This window comes from Eublepharis macularius, chromosome 7 (genome assembly GCF_028583425.1).
Source record: "Eublepharis macularius isolate TG4126 chromosome 7, MPM_Emac_v1.0, whole genome shotgun sequence".
NCBI classification, from domain to species: domain Eukaryota; kingdom Metazoa; phylum Chordata; class Lepidosauria; order Squamata; family Eublepharidae; genus Eublepharis; species Eublepharis macularius.
Window position 1 is genome coordinate 98,180,337 of NC_072796.1, and position 13,063 is coordinate 98,193,399.

At 42.9% G+C, this 13,063-nt stretch overlaps 1 protein-coding gene across 1 annotated transcript; it reads left to right on the forward strand.

Annotated features, from left to right (window-relative positions):
• Window positions 1-1,544: 1,544 nt before the first annotated feature.
• On the forward strand, window positions 1,545-12,399 carry LY96 (lymphocyte antigen 96). The gene is made up of 5 exons (XM_054985241.1): window positions 1,545-1,718; window positions 5,655-5,744; window positions 9,629-9,757; window positions 10,907-10,959; window positions 12,140-12,399. Exons 1-5 carry the CDS (start codon window positions 1,610-1,612, stop codon window positions 12,251-12,253), a joined length of 495 nt encoding a protein of 164 aa, XP_054841216.1. The 5' UTR covers window positions 1,545-1,609; the 3' UTR covers window positions 12,254-12,399.
• Window positions 12,400-13,063: the final 664 nt, after the last annotated feature.

Sequence of the window (13,063 nt, forward strand, 5' to 3'; positions counted from 1 at the left end):
AAACAAAGGGGTTAGCCCAGGTTAACACATCTTGCCTCACCTTCTGACAATTATGTCCTGCAGGCCATGACAAAGATCAGCCAAATAGATGTCACATCCCTTCTCAGAAAAGTGGACCCTGTCACTTCTATACAGGTGCAGTTTATCATTCCTAATCCAGGGCTTTTTTTCTGGGAAAAGAGGTGGTGGAACTCTGTGGTGGAACTCAAGACTGCACAATGACGTTACTTTGGGTCAGCTGGAACAAGGGGGGAGTTTTTTAAAGTTTAAATTGCCCTCAGTGAAAAAGGGTCACATGGCTGGTGGCCCCGCCCCCTGATCTCCAGACAGAGAAGAGTTTAGATTGCCCTCTGCGCTGTTGAGCAATCTAAACTCCCTTCTGTCTAGAGATCAGGAGGCGGGGCCACCGGCCATGTGACCCTATTTTAAGAGGTGCCAGAACTCCGTTCCACAGCGTTCCGACTGAAAAAAAGCCCTGACCCTAATCAAAGGATGAGAAATAGCAGCCCCTTTGTTTGCCATAACAGCCTTTTCAAAGGCCATATCAGCATTCTTCCTAGCCTTCTTGATTTCATCTCATTTGCTCGCACCCTCCAGATCCCTGCTGAAGGAGTTCCATCCAAACCAGCAGCATTCCAGGACATTAATGTCTAATTATTTCTAAATCCATTTTCTTTTTCCCATTAGATTCACCCAAATATTAGCTGTCTTTGCATCTATAACTTCATTTTTCATTTTGCTCATAAAAGTAGACCTTTCATTTTTTTCTCAAGTCAGCTGCTAGGCAGAATGGCAGAACCAAGTTAGAACTATAGGTATTTGGGTTCCCTGATTGTTAAGGCTCTAGTCCAGATATGCCTTCAGTATATAAGGGAGATTCTTGTATTAGACCATAATCCAAAGTTTTCAAAATGACACTTTCTGATGTCTAGCTGTGCTGGTCAAAAAACATATTTTCACATACAGCAGGCACATCAATAATTAAAAATGATGCATGATCAGGAGTAGAAAGATTATCTAGATTTTTAAAAAACACAACAAAGCATTTATCTGCTACCACTTATTTCTGAGGATGTTTTCCTTGTTAAGTACTGCAACCCTACGAACACTTTCCTGGGAGTAAGCCCCATTGAGTAGACTTGCTTAGGATGGCACTGCAAGACATCAGTCCTAACCAGGTCTCTGTAACAGGGCTTACTACAAAGAAAGTGCTCTTGGGTTTACACGGCAAGGCAGCAATTCTAGCCATCCTTGCTCGGAAGCAAGCCTCCTCGTGTTTTCATGTGCTTTGGATGTCTCCTTTCACTTCCTCATCTGGCATTGTTATATAAATAAGACGGCTCAATTATATTCTGTTTTATATAGATTAGATTATCTATCAATAAGCTGGCTAAGGATTACAGTTTTTTCTCCTGAAATCACCAGTAATGTGAATTAAAATATCCAGTAGGTATTTGAATATTTCGGAAGAAAAACAACCCAAACCCTCAGAAATCACATGACTGAGGGAGGGTGACTAAGCGTCACTTTGTTCCTCTTAACTAACGAGAAGCAACTTTTTCCTCTGTTTACTGTAATAGCCATTAAAGTAATGTAAAGTCATGTAAATATGCTTCATTTTATTTGTCTCATTCTTTTGGCTTCTGGATTTATTTTGGCACAGGAAAAACGTCTGCTTTGTAGGTCGCCTGATTTGGAACTATTTTATTCTCCTTGCGGTAAGTAAATCATCAACTTGATTGAATTTTCCATGTTTTTGCAGAACTATTGGGGTTATTCGCTCACAATTAGAAAAGTGAAATCTTATAATGTTATTGTTGTTTAAGGAATAGTGTACATATTCTGATTAATGTTAGAGATTTTGGATTTTTTAGCTTTGAAGGGAAAGCAGCCATTGATTCTTTGTTCCTGTTATGCTTTGAGACCTTTTGAACTTAGCCCAAACTAATTTAATTAGTCTGCTTCCTGAATGACCCATTTAAGACGGTCACAGATTGCAGAGGGTCTTGCCTGCGTCATGCTCAATGATATTTTTTTAAACCCCTTCCTCCCTTTTTTTTGTTTGATACACAATTTGAGAAAGGGTTCTGTGAAACTGAATTGGTCCTATAAAAAGTATTATGCTACTGTTTAGGGAAAAGTTGTCTGTAACTTGAGAGGATTTAGAAAAAATATATTTATTCTTTATTTCTTTTCCAAGAATGTTATAAACAAGCAAAGCTTACAGGGGAAAGAATTCCATCCTTTTCCCCACACCAGCAGCATGCTGCTGCTCCCCCTCCACAGATTTAGGGTATGGTACACCCTTGGGGAGACAGGCTGGGGACCAATGTGGCATGCAGGCAGATGGCTGGTGGGCTTGTCAGCATAGACCCCCTGAGGCCTGGCTGCTTTGCAGGAGGCCCTCCTTGTGTCCAGGTGGAACTGCAGAAGGATCTGTTGGGAGGAGCCAGCCATGCCCCGTCCCAGTGGTCGGGCTGTTTCCGTTGCCTTTGTAGTCCTATAGGAACTCAGTTGGGTGCTCCCGTATCAGTTGCCGCTCATGACAGCTCTCTGGGCCTGCTGCCGATCCCTCCTGCTCTGGCAAACAGGCATGGCAAGTGGCAGAATTTGGCAACGGCAACCACTGAGGACAGGCTTGTGCCACACATTCAGGAGCTGTACACCATGAAGCCAAGGCGGCAGTCTGATCACAGTCTGGGTGGCAGCAAGTATTCACTGGCAAGCCTCAGAGGAGACAGGCTAGGCAGAGCTCGTCTCGTTGTAAGGAGCCCTATCTCTGTCCACCTCCTCAATGCTCAGCCTCCCTCCCTGCCTGCTGCTCTAGCCACTTATCTGTCCTCTTGCCCGCGGTTCTTCAGGGAGATGGGGGGGCAACCTTTGCCCTCAGCAGCAGCTCTCCCTCTTCCAGCCTCACCCCCATTCAGCAAGGCGGGGGTGTAATAAGTGACTGTGTTTTCATTTTGCCTGTGTACCTTCTTTTTGGCACCAACAGTGTCCAATGACACAGAGGACAGTGAGTCCAAAATATTTACTTAAAGAAGTAGTGCATGTGCCGTCTTCAGCATCTCCTGGTGCTGCTGCTCTTGAGGTTTTCTATCTTTGACTTGGGCCTGCAAAGAAATCAGCAGTTCCCTTATCAAGCTCCAGGTCTTCTCTCGCCTGCTGCAGGCCAGACTGACGGAGGGGGTGGGGCTCTTGCAACTGGTAAAATAGGAGCAACTCTACTAACTGCCCATTCTCTGTGATCTTTTGCTCCCTAGGCTCTAAATTCTAAACTTAAAAAAAAAATACTAAAGAGAAAATGGAATGGGTTACACAAGCACAGGAGATTTTCCTCTATTTGGGCAGAAATTTAACCCTACTTGATTTTTAAAGTTTTCAGAAATTTAGCAGATTTTTCTGCAAACCTGTAGAGCAGAACTACCTGTTTTCTGTCTCCATGGTCTCAGTCTGCAGATGGGCCATGCAGAGAATTAGGGATGATGATGATGATGATGATGATGATGATGATGATGATGATGATGATGATGATGATGATGATAGAAATTGTTATGCCAGTGTGATATTGTGGTCAAGACAAGAATTCAAAAGTTCAGTGCCTCTGCTCTTAGGGTTTTCAGTTGCCCACTGGTTTGCTCCGTTGCCTGTCGATCATTGGCGATCGGTGACAAGTAGCAAACTGCCCAGAGATCACCCGCCATTGGCAGGCAACCAGGGAAGTGCACAGTGGGTGTGCTTTCAGCAGGGTGCAATGACATCACTTCCTGAAGTGATGTCATTGCACTGACGGCAGGTACGCTCCTGTGCTTCGCAGAGGCCAATTTTGGCCCTAAATAGGCTGAACTGGCCTCACACAAAGCACCGAAGCATGCCCGCTGCTGGCATGACGTACTTGCACCAGTACATGCAAGCTTTGAGTGCGTGCAAAGAACCTTCTTTCAATAAGTACCAGGTGCCCTAGTAGGGACCTGGTAACCTTCCCTCTCTGCTATGAAGCTTGGTGGGTGACCTTCGGTTAGTAATTCTCTCTAAGCTTAACCTACTGCACAGGTTTGTTGTGAGGATAAAATGGAAGAGTGGAAGACTATATATGCTGTATGAAGCTTCTTGTTAGAAGTGCAGGATAAAAATGTTATAAAAGGTAACAAAATACAGGATGTACGTGCTATCGGCAAAGGTTTTCACAGACTTTTTGGTGGGCTGGCATACATGTCTGTGAGCTTTTTGAGACTGAGTGGGCAACAAGCAGTGTGTGTCTTCTTTATAATATTGCCTATGGAGATTAGAAAAGTCCTATGCCAGCAACCATCACAAACAGTCTCAGGAGCTCCATAATTTTGTGCTGATTTTTTTTCTAGAAGAAATGTGTTTGAAATCTCCCATTTTTGCACCTGCAGTTTGTCAAATGTCATGAAAATTTTTTATTTCATATTTATTCTATTGATGGCAAAACCTGTTCCAAACCCATAAACTATTATTCATATTTAATCTCAATAGCCTTTTTCATTGCAGAGATATAAGGGGAAATGTTTCTCCTTATATCTTTGAAAATGGTTAGGAACTTTTTTTAAAAAATGGAAGATCAGAATTCTGAGACACTAGTAGATTGTGGCCATAGATCATTATAATGCTATTGTGCTATGGTGATCTAGCAATTGCTTATTTTTTTAAATAAAAGCCCCACAAACCCTCCAATGGTGGTGGTAGGAAATGGCAGCCATAGGGGGCTGAGGCAAAACTGTCATGTCACTGTTCCTCTGCCACTGAAAATGGCTCTGCATTTTATTTTATTTACAAGATTTATACCCTCCTTTCTGCACTCACCATAGCCATCATGGCAATAAGAGCTATGTGGATAGGATTGTCAATAGGCCTGCAGAAAAATGTTCTGTCACTTTTACAGAGGCAGGGTTGGCTGTTGTATTGCTGTTACAGTGTATTGTTCATTCGGAGTTTGAAGCATTGTTGGGCTTTACGGAAGATATTGCTGGGTTGCTTGTCACAACTTTAGGTGGGCAGTTTGGGCATTGGGCACCAATCCCTTGGGTGGGGGAACAAGGCCTGCAGGCACTGTTTCCCCCTAGATGGGGATCCCCATAAGGGGTCTTTGACCAAGCTTGGCAGTGGTAAGCCCAGCTCGGGGGGCTGACAGAGCAAGCCTGCGTCCAGGTGACGGGGGAACCACACAGAGGGTACCGCCCAGTGTGGCTCCCTCATCTGTCATCCCGTGGTGTCCCCCATCGGCAGGCAGGCTGAAAGGGTGAGGATTCATCGGCTGGCATGCGGGTCAGCCAGTGTTGGGATCCGTGCCTTACGCTGCCATGGCTCCTTTGTTTCTATAATCAATAAAGTTGTGGCCTGCTTTCTCCAAAAAAGTGTCAGCGTGTTTAATTACTGCTTGATAAACCCTGGCCGTATCAAGCCAGTCCCGCAAATAGTATCACCAGGTTAGTACCATCCCATTATGCCTGTAGAAAAGGGACAGGAAATTTTTCCAGGCAACACTATACCTGGATAACGATTATCCAGCAACACTATACCTGGATAACGATTGCCTTCTGAAATTGTTTTGGTATTTCAGCATGGATGTAGTGGTGATCAAAGCTTCATATCATTTCTTATGATATTGCTCAATCTTCTTTGTCCCATAGATTCCAGCAATGAAACAATATTTTTTGATATAAAGCCATGTTCTCTTAACGGTTTTTCAAAATGGAATGGAACTATATTCTGGATTCCAAGTGAGTTGTTTTTGCCTTTCAAATGACTTTAGAATTGTTATTTTGCATTACTGGAAGAAGATGTACTTTACCTTGGAGATCTGCTTTACCCATCACTACAATCTTGGGAAACGGCCTTTTTGAATTAAGCACATTCAAATAGGGTAGAAAAGGGAGTTTATTGTCACCGAAGATGTCTCCTACACTGTTCTCTCAGGGAACGTGTTGCAGATGATTTAGAAAACATTTGAAATGCTAGAATGTTAGGAATGGCATGCTATATGTAATCCCATTACTAATTTTCCAACAATTTTTATGACATAACGCGAAGATTGTTTAAAGGGAGAGAACCAATGTAGAGAAAGAAAGACTGTTTAGCTATTTCTTATATTTTTCCCACTGAAAATTGCTACTTCCCATATTTTTATTCCTGAGGAAAAGTGTGAGATTACTCATATTTTCCCAGTTAGTCGGGGTAAAATCAACTTGGTGAAGTGATTTTCAGTGGGCAAGTGATGCAAGTTCAGAGTTAAATAACTTCTCCTTCATATCAGGCTGCCCCCTTAAATTGTTACCTCGATAGCTGCAATTTTTAAAAAATCAGGAAAAATAATCATGACAATCTGTGCAGCGCCACGCTTTGTAAACAAGTCAACAGTGCAGTGTTTTGCTGATACTTCAGTGAGCTGGTTATCCTGGTGTTTAGTGATGCTTCACCTTATAAGACTTTAATCTTACGTTTTGATGGTGATGAGAGATGCTGGGGTGGGTCCTCAGAAAGCAATCTCAGCAGGTCTATTCTGAATCCCACTCATGTCTCTTTGATGGGGAGTGCTCCCAGCAAAATTTTCTCTCGATTGCAACGTAACTGTGAGCCAAGCTAGACATTATGGCGGGGGGGGGGGCACAGATCCGCCCCCGTGGCTGTTTCATCTCTTGAAAAGGCAGTGGGCGGGAGAAGATTGTCTAGACCCACTGCACTGTGAAACTGATCAGGATTAGGCCCTCACAGCATTTTAAATGGATGCAAAAATGTATGCAAAATTTATCTACAGGCACATATATATTGGTAAAGTGACAAGTGTGGATGGTGAATTAATATATATTCATAAGCTTATAAAGATGGCTGTTATTTCCATAGTCCAATAGAAAAATAATTCATTATCTTGTGTCTTCTTTCTCTCCTTCTCTCTAGGTGTAACAGTCTCTGTTACACCTACGTATTTGTTTGCAAACGACGGTGTCTGTCACTTTAAGACTTCATTCTGGCAGTTCTGCAAGAGAAGGAAAGAAAGAAGACACGAGATAATGAATGATTTTACTATGGGAATGATGGCCATCTTTATTTATTTATTTATTTATTTCTATTCCACCCTCCCCACGACTGGGCTCAGGGCAGATAACAACATATTAAAAATACAATTAAAAATTCATGTACATTAAAAACAACACATTTAAAACAGGATGGTGGAGAGCCTTCACAGGGAGGGTTAAGATGTATACATCCATTTTTTTCAGGCCGATGGAGGCCCAGCTTCAGCTCTATACCTGGCAGAACAACTCTGTCTTGCAGGCCTGGCAAAAAGATAGTAGGTCCTGCCGGGCCCTGATTTCAGCAGACAGAGTATACCACCAGGTGGGAACCAGGACCGAAAAGGCCCTGGCTCTAGTTGAGGCTAGGTGGGCCTCCTTGGGGCCAGGGACCACCAACAGCTGTTTGTCCCCTGATTGGAGTGTCCTCTGGGGAATATATGGGGGGGGGAGACAGTCCCATAGATACGATAGTCCCAGTCCGCTCAGGGCCTTATACCAGAACCTTGACTCTGATCCGGTACTCCACTGGCAACCAATGCAGCTCGACTAAGAACAGTGTTATATGCATCTTATTTGGCACTCTTGTAATAACATGCACCGCTGCATTTTGTACCAGATGTAATCTCCGGGTCAGGCTCAAGGGCAGCCCCGTGTAGAGCAAGTTACAGTAATCTAGCCTAGAGATGACCGTTGCTTGGGTCACTGTAGTTAAGTCATGGGTTCACAGGTAAGGGACAAGTTGCCTGGTCTGCTGCAGATGGAAAAAAGGGGACCTGACAGCCGCTGTGACCTGTGCCTCCATTTTCAGGGAGGTATTCAAGATCACCCCCAGGCTCTTAACCCTTGGAACTGGCACTAACGGTGCCCCATTGAGGGCCAGGAGCCAGAGTCCCGAACCTAATCCCCCATGGCTCAAGTACAGGATCTCCGTCTTTGTTGGGTTCAGTTTCAGCCTACTCTGCTTCAACCAACCGGTCACGGCTGCAAAAGCATGTTCCAGGACATCTGGGGCTGAGTCGGGCAGGCCGTCCATCATCAGATACAACTGGGTGTCATCTGCATATTGATGACACCCAAGTCCAAAACTTCGCACCAACTGGGCAAGGGGGCACATATAGATATTAAACAATAATGGGGAAAGTATTGCTCCCTGTGGGACCCCACACACCAAAGGGAGGCGGGATGACAATTTCTCCCCAAGCGCCACCCTCTGTCCCCGACCATGGAGAAAGAGACAAGCCACTGTAAGGCAGTCCCTCGTATCCCCACATCGGTGAGGCGGTGAGTCAGAAGATTGTAATTGACTGTATCGAACACTACCGACAGATCCAATAATATCAGCAGTGCCGAGCTGCCGCGATCCAGATGTCTACAAAGATCGTCTGTGAGGGCGACCAGCAACGTCTCCATCCCATGTCCCAGTCACATGAATATGTGTCTCAGGTTCTGATATTTATGGCACTGTTTGCATTGATGTAGTCTTGCAATAATTGGAAGAATTGGAGGAGTTGGATACATGTTGTGATGATTGCTCTTTATGCATAGGATTTTGTAGATATTTTTGTATGAGATTTTGTATGAGACATATTAATTTACCAACAGCACTAGTCGCTTTACAAATATATATGTGATTCTATATACATTTTTGCATACATTTTCCTACAGTGTCTGGGTTTCCCTTGTCTTTCTGTGCCCACCAATGATGGGCAAACTCTTGGGGGTTTGCCTGGTTATCTTCCGATCACTGGTGATGAGCAGGAAGTAGCAATCCGCCCCTTGGCGATTGCCTGCCACTGGCAGGTAACCCAGGAAAACATGTGCCAGCTGCAGGCGTGCTCCTTTGCTTTGCTGGGTCCAATTTTGGCCCCAAAAGGATCAGAATTAGCCTCATGCAAAGCACAGGAGCGTGCCCATGGCCACCAAGATGATGTCACTTCCCAGAAGTGACATCATCACATCTCTTAGGAAGTGTGCATGTGAGAAGCATGTGTATGTGGAGGCTCCAGCCAGTAAGTCCGGGGTTCCCCTACCTCCCACTAAGAATGTGTAGGGACCTGGGAACCCTAGCTAGTAACCATTGATGGATCTATTGTCCACGAATATAATTTCCTCTTAAAGTTCCTGTACTTTTGGCCAATGCCCATCACTACATCCACTGGCAGTGAATTCCATAATGTAATTATTCATTGAGTAAAGAAGTAATATTTTTGCTGATCCTAATCCTATTTCCCATCAACTTCATTGGGTACCCTGAAGTTCTAGTATTATGAGAGGGAGAGAGAGAGAGAGAGAGAGCTTTCTCTATCCATTTACTTTACCGCATGCTTGATTTTTAGAAGTCATTGTCATATGTAAAGGAAGATGATCAACCAATATCCAGTTCTGATAGAGAGAATAATGGTGTGTACTTTGAGTTAACCTAATGCATGTTATTTTTCTGGCTATGCTGCTACACATTAAGAATATGTTTTCAATCAGATTATCACACAAAGAGCAAAGTCTTACAGATCTGAATGAATTGTTCTTTGAGAAAATAAAATGAAATGGATGTAATCCTCTGAAGCATCTGCTCTCTCTTTACATTTTTATAGAGAGAGATTTAACTTTTCTCAGAACGATATTAGGCTTGTGGTATGAAACTAAGAAAGTCATAGAATGGAAACGTGTTGTTTGTGCTGGTGAGGACGATGACTATACATATTGTGGAGCTCTGAAGGGAGGTAAGTGTGAAATATGAAATATTTTGCTGACATAAAGAATCTATATGGATAGTACAATCTTGCTACAAGAAACATTTCAGTAAATCAGTGCATATGAGTATTATGTACAGAAATGTAAAAGTCATTTATTATCTCCATAGCAGTTTTCTTACCATAAAATTATGAAGTGTTGTGCTAACAGAGGCTTATTAGACATGCCACTGAATTCATATTAGAGCTGGCCAAGTCAAGAACAGTGTAAGAGTACACATTACTTCTGGCATGGCAGGCACCCAACACAAAAATCAGTGTCTGGTACAGGCGCCATTAATCAAAGTGCCGCATATGTCTTTGTCTTGTACTGAATACACAGGGGCTTTAAAGACTTCCCATTCTGGCAGCAGCCTTTTCCACTCCTCAAATGTTGGGTGACTCTCCAGAATGGCACTCCTTGAGGCATAAGGGCTACTCTCCAAAGGGAAAAAAATCTTCACTTCCTGCATACTTTGAATGCATACCTGGGTGTCAGCCATGATTATACAAGACCCCAGTATACAGTGGTGTACAGAAGAATACTGTTATTGGGAGGTATAAACTTCTTATTCCCATGCATTAAAAATCCCAAGACAGAATGAACCCGGCTTTCCAGCTTGTTGGAGTCCTGAGAAATGGAGCTGTGGCTGGGCAATTTGCTGAAAACAGTGGAACTGAAAGAAGAAATCCCTGGTTTGATGGCAGATGGAGATGAGCAGGCTCTCTCTGAAGATGCAGCAAGCCACGCAGCCTGGCTGTAGGTTGATTCATAAGACTAAAAGCTGCTTGGAGGCTTTTTGTTGCAAGAAGCCAATCATGATCAGCAGCCATACGGTGAGGTTTAAAAGGCCACTGCACAGCAACTGGTCTATACGAATTGGCTGCTAACTTTAAGGAAATCTATGGCGGGCAAGACTTGGCCGTGGGAACATCTTGATATGATTATGGCCCTGGTAGGCATATGGTTACTGCTTTTGGCCATCTATTTGTGTCTTCTACACACACACACACACCGCTATTTGCCCTATATTTGTGTGCTTGGCGAGGAATCCTAAAGGAATTGATATATTTACAACTGAGGAAAAATGGCAGGATGATGTAGTGCCTTGTATCTTAATAATCATTTCTCTTTTGCAGAGACTATCAACACAACTGTGAGAATCAGTGCTGGAAAAGCAAATTACCCAATGGTACTTTTTCAGATCTGTATTTTCATAAAAGATAAGTGTTAGATAAGTTGAAAAATGATTAGCATACAACTTTTTTTGAAAAAAAACCCTCTTCCATAATAAAACCCAAATGGGTGGGCTCAGGCCAGTGGTCTTGCTGGACTTTATTTAATTCTATGTCAGTGCCACAATATTTAGCAAGATTCAGGCCCAGTAGCACCTTAAGGACCAACTGGATTTCCAGTGTATGAGTTTTTGTGAGTTAGAGATCCTTTCGTCAGATATCTGATGAAAGGAGCTCTGACTTTCGAAAGCTCATACCTTGGAAATCTAGTTGGTCTATAAGGTGCTACTGGAATTGAATTTTGCTCTTCTACTACAGACCAACATGGTTACCCACATGAAATAATATTAAGCAGTTCCTGCTCCTGGAATTAGAAGCTCAGTTTCTTAAATTCTTTAATAGCTACCAAATTCAGGTTAATGTTTTTAATGCAGCTTGTAAAACAGAAAAAGGTGGTGGTGAAAGGGGAACGTTGAGACATGACCATGAAGTATGTGGTTTCCAGCATCTCAAAATAGCCAGGTTTAGATTCTGCCAAAGGAAATTTAAAAATTGAGCTAAATGAGTTCTTAAGTACAATAGTATATATTTACTTTAAAGTTTCAGTAATGAAGAGCAAGCAGTCAGACAGTGACTAGGAAATAGAACTGACATGTCTGTCACAGGCCAATCACACAGAAGCTTACACTTCTTCAATGGCATGTAAGCTTCCCCCTTCCCCAGGAAGTAGAGCACACACACTAGTAGATTGCAATGCAACATGTACTGTCCCTACATGGTATTCTGCCGATTGTTGGAAGTACTGCTGTTCTGGACCCAACCTTTTCAGTAGGATGTAATGAAATAAATACATTCCAAAATATGTAAACAAAACTTACAAACAGTAGAGCGGGGGCGGGGGGGACGAACAGCAAGTACTATGGAATCAAGAAGGCTATTGCTTGCAAATGGTCTAGCAAGCAACCAATTTAGAGATTCAGTCTAGAGGTTGCACCCACTCCTGGTAGCATGCAGAGTCCTTGAAACAATAACATCACTGAAGTAGTCCCACTGGACTGAGTGGGAGACTTGCTTGTTCTGCGCTATTGCCTTACCGTGTTGCTGCACCTATGAATTAACCCCTCCTCTTTGTTGCAGGGAGAATACACAGCAACTCTGAAAGGATTCTCTGGCTATTCTGAAGCAGACTTGTTTATATGTATGAATTTTACATTAATCCTTAAAAAGGAGCCTTTCTACAATTTTGGATAAGTTGTTCTTCTAAACCATTTCATAGCATAAGAACTGCTTTCCGCATTTGAACTGACTGCTGTGAAGTTTTATCTTTGTTGGTGGAATTGTCTAAAAAAAATACAAATTTCTATTTTTATGTTATAATAAAAATGGATTAAACTCAATATGACATCATAGTTCCAATTTGCACATATAAAATATGCTCAACACAGAATCATAGAAATGAATTAATTTCAATGCTATCTTTGTGCTAGCAACAACTGGTCACTTAATTTGATGAACAAAGCATTTTCTGTTTGTAGCAGAAAGTACTGCCGGATCTGTGAAATTCTATACTCTTCTTTTTCTTCTCATCAATACAACTTTTTTCCCCTACAGTCAACACAGCAGTGTTTTTAAAGACATTATTTTAGTGCCAGTTCACATATAGCTAAGGCATATAGGTTATATCTGCAATCAGGGTGGAGTGCAGGTTTTGGGTGACCCTGTGCAGATAATGCTCAGGGCACCCCTCCCACTCCCCATATCTGTGCATCCTTCCCCTGCATGCTCGCTTATGAGCCCCTCACCACCTATGCCTCAAGCCACAGGGACCACCAACTTACCCGTTCCCTGTTCCCTAATGGCACGGGGAACTATGCTAGGAATATGGGTGGGAAGAAGCATAAATGGGTCAGCAGCAGGTCAGGCATGCATTCAGGGGAGCTGCAGCAGTGATGCTGGGTCCTGGAGACAGTCAATGCCTCTTTGAGTGAGGCATTGATCTCCCCTGCCTTGAAACTATAAGAGTGCATCCATTTCTATAGAAATCTACTCTGGACACAGGAG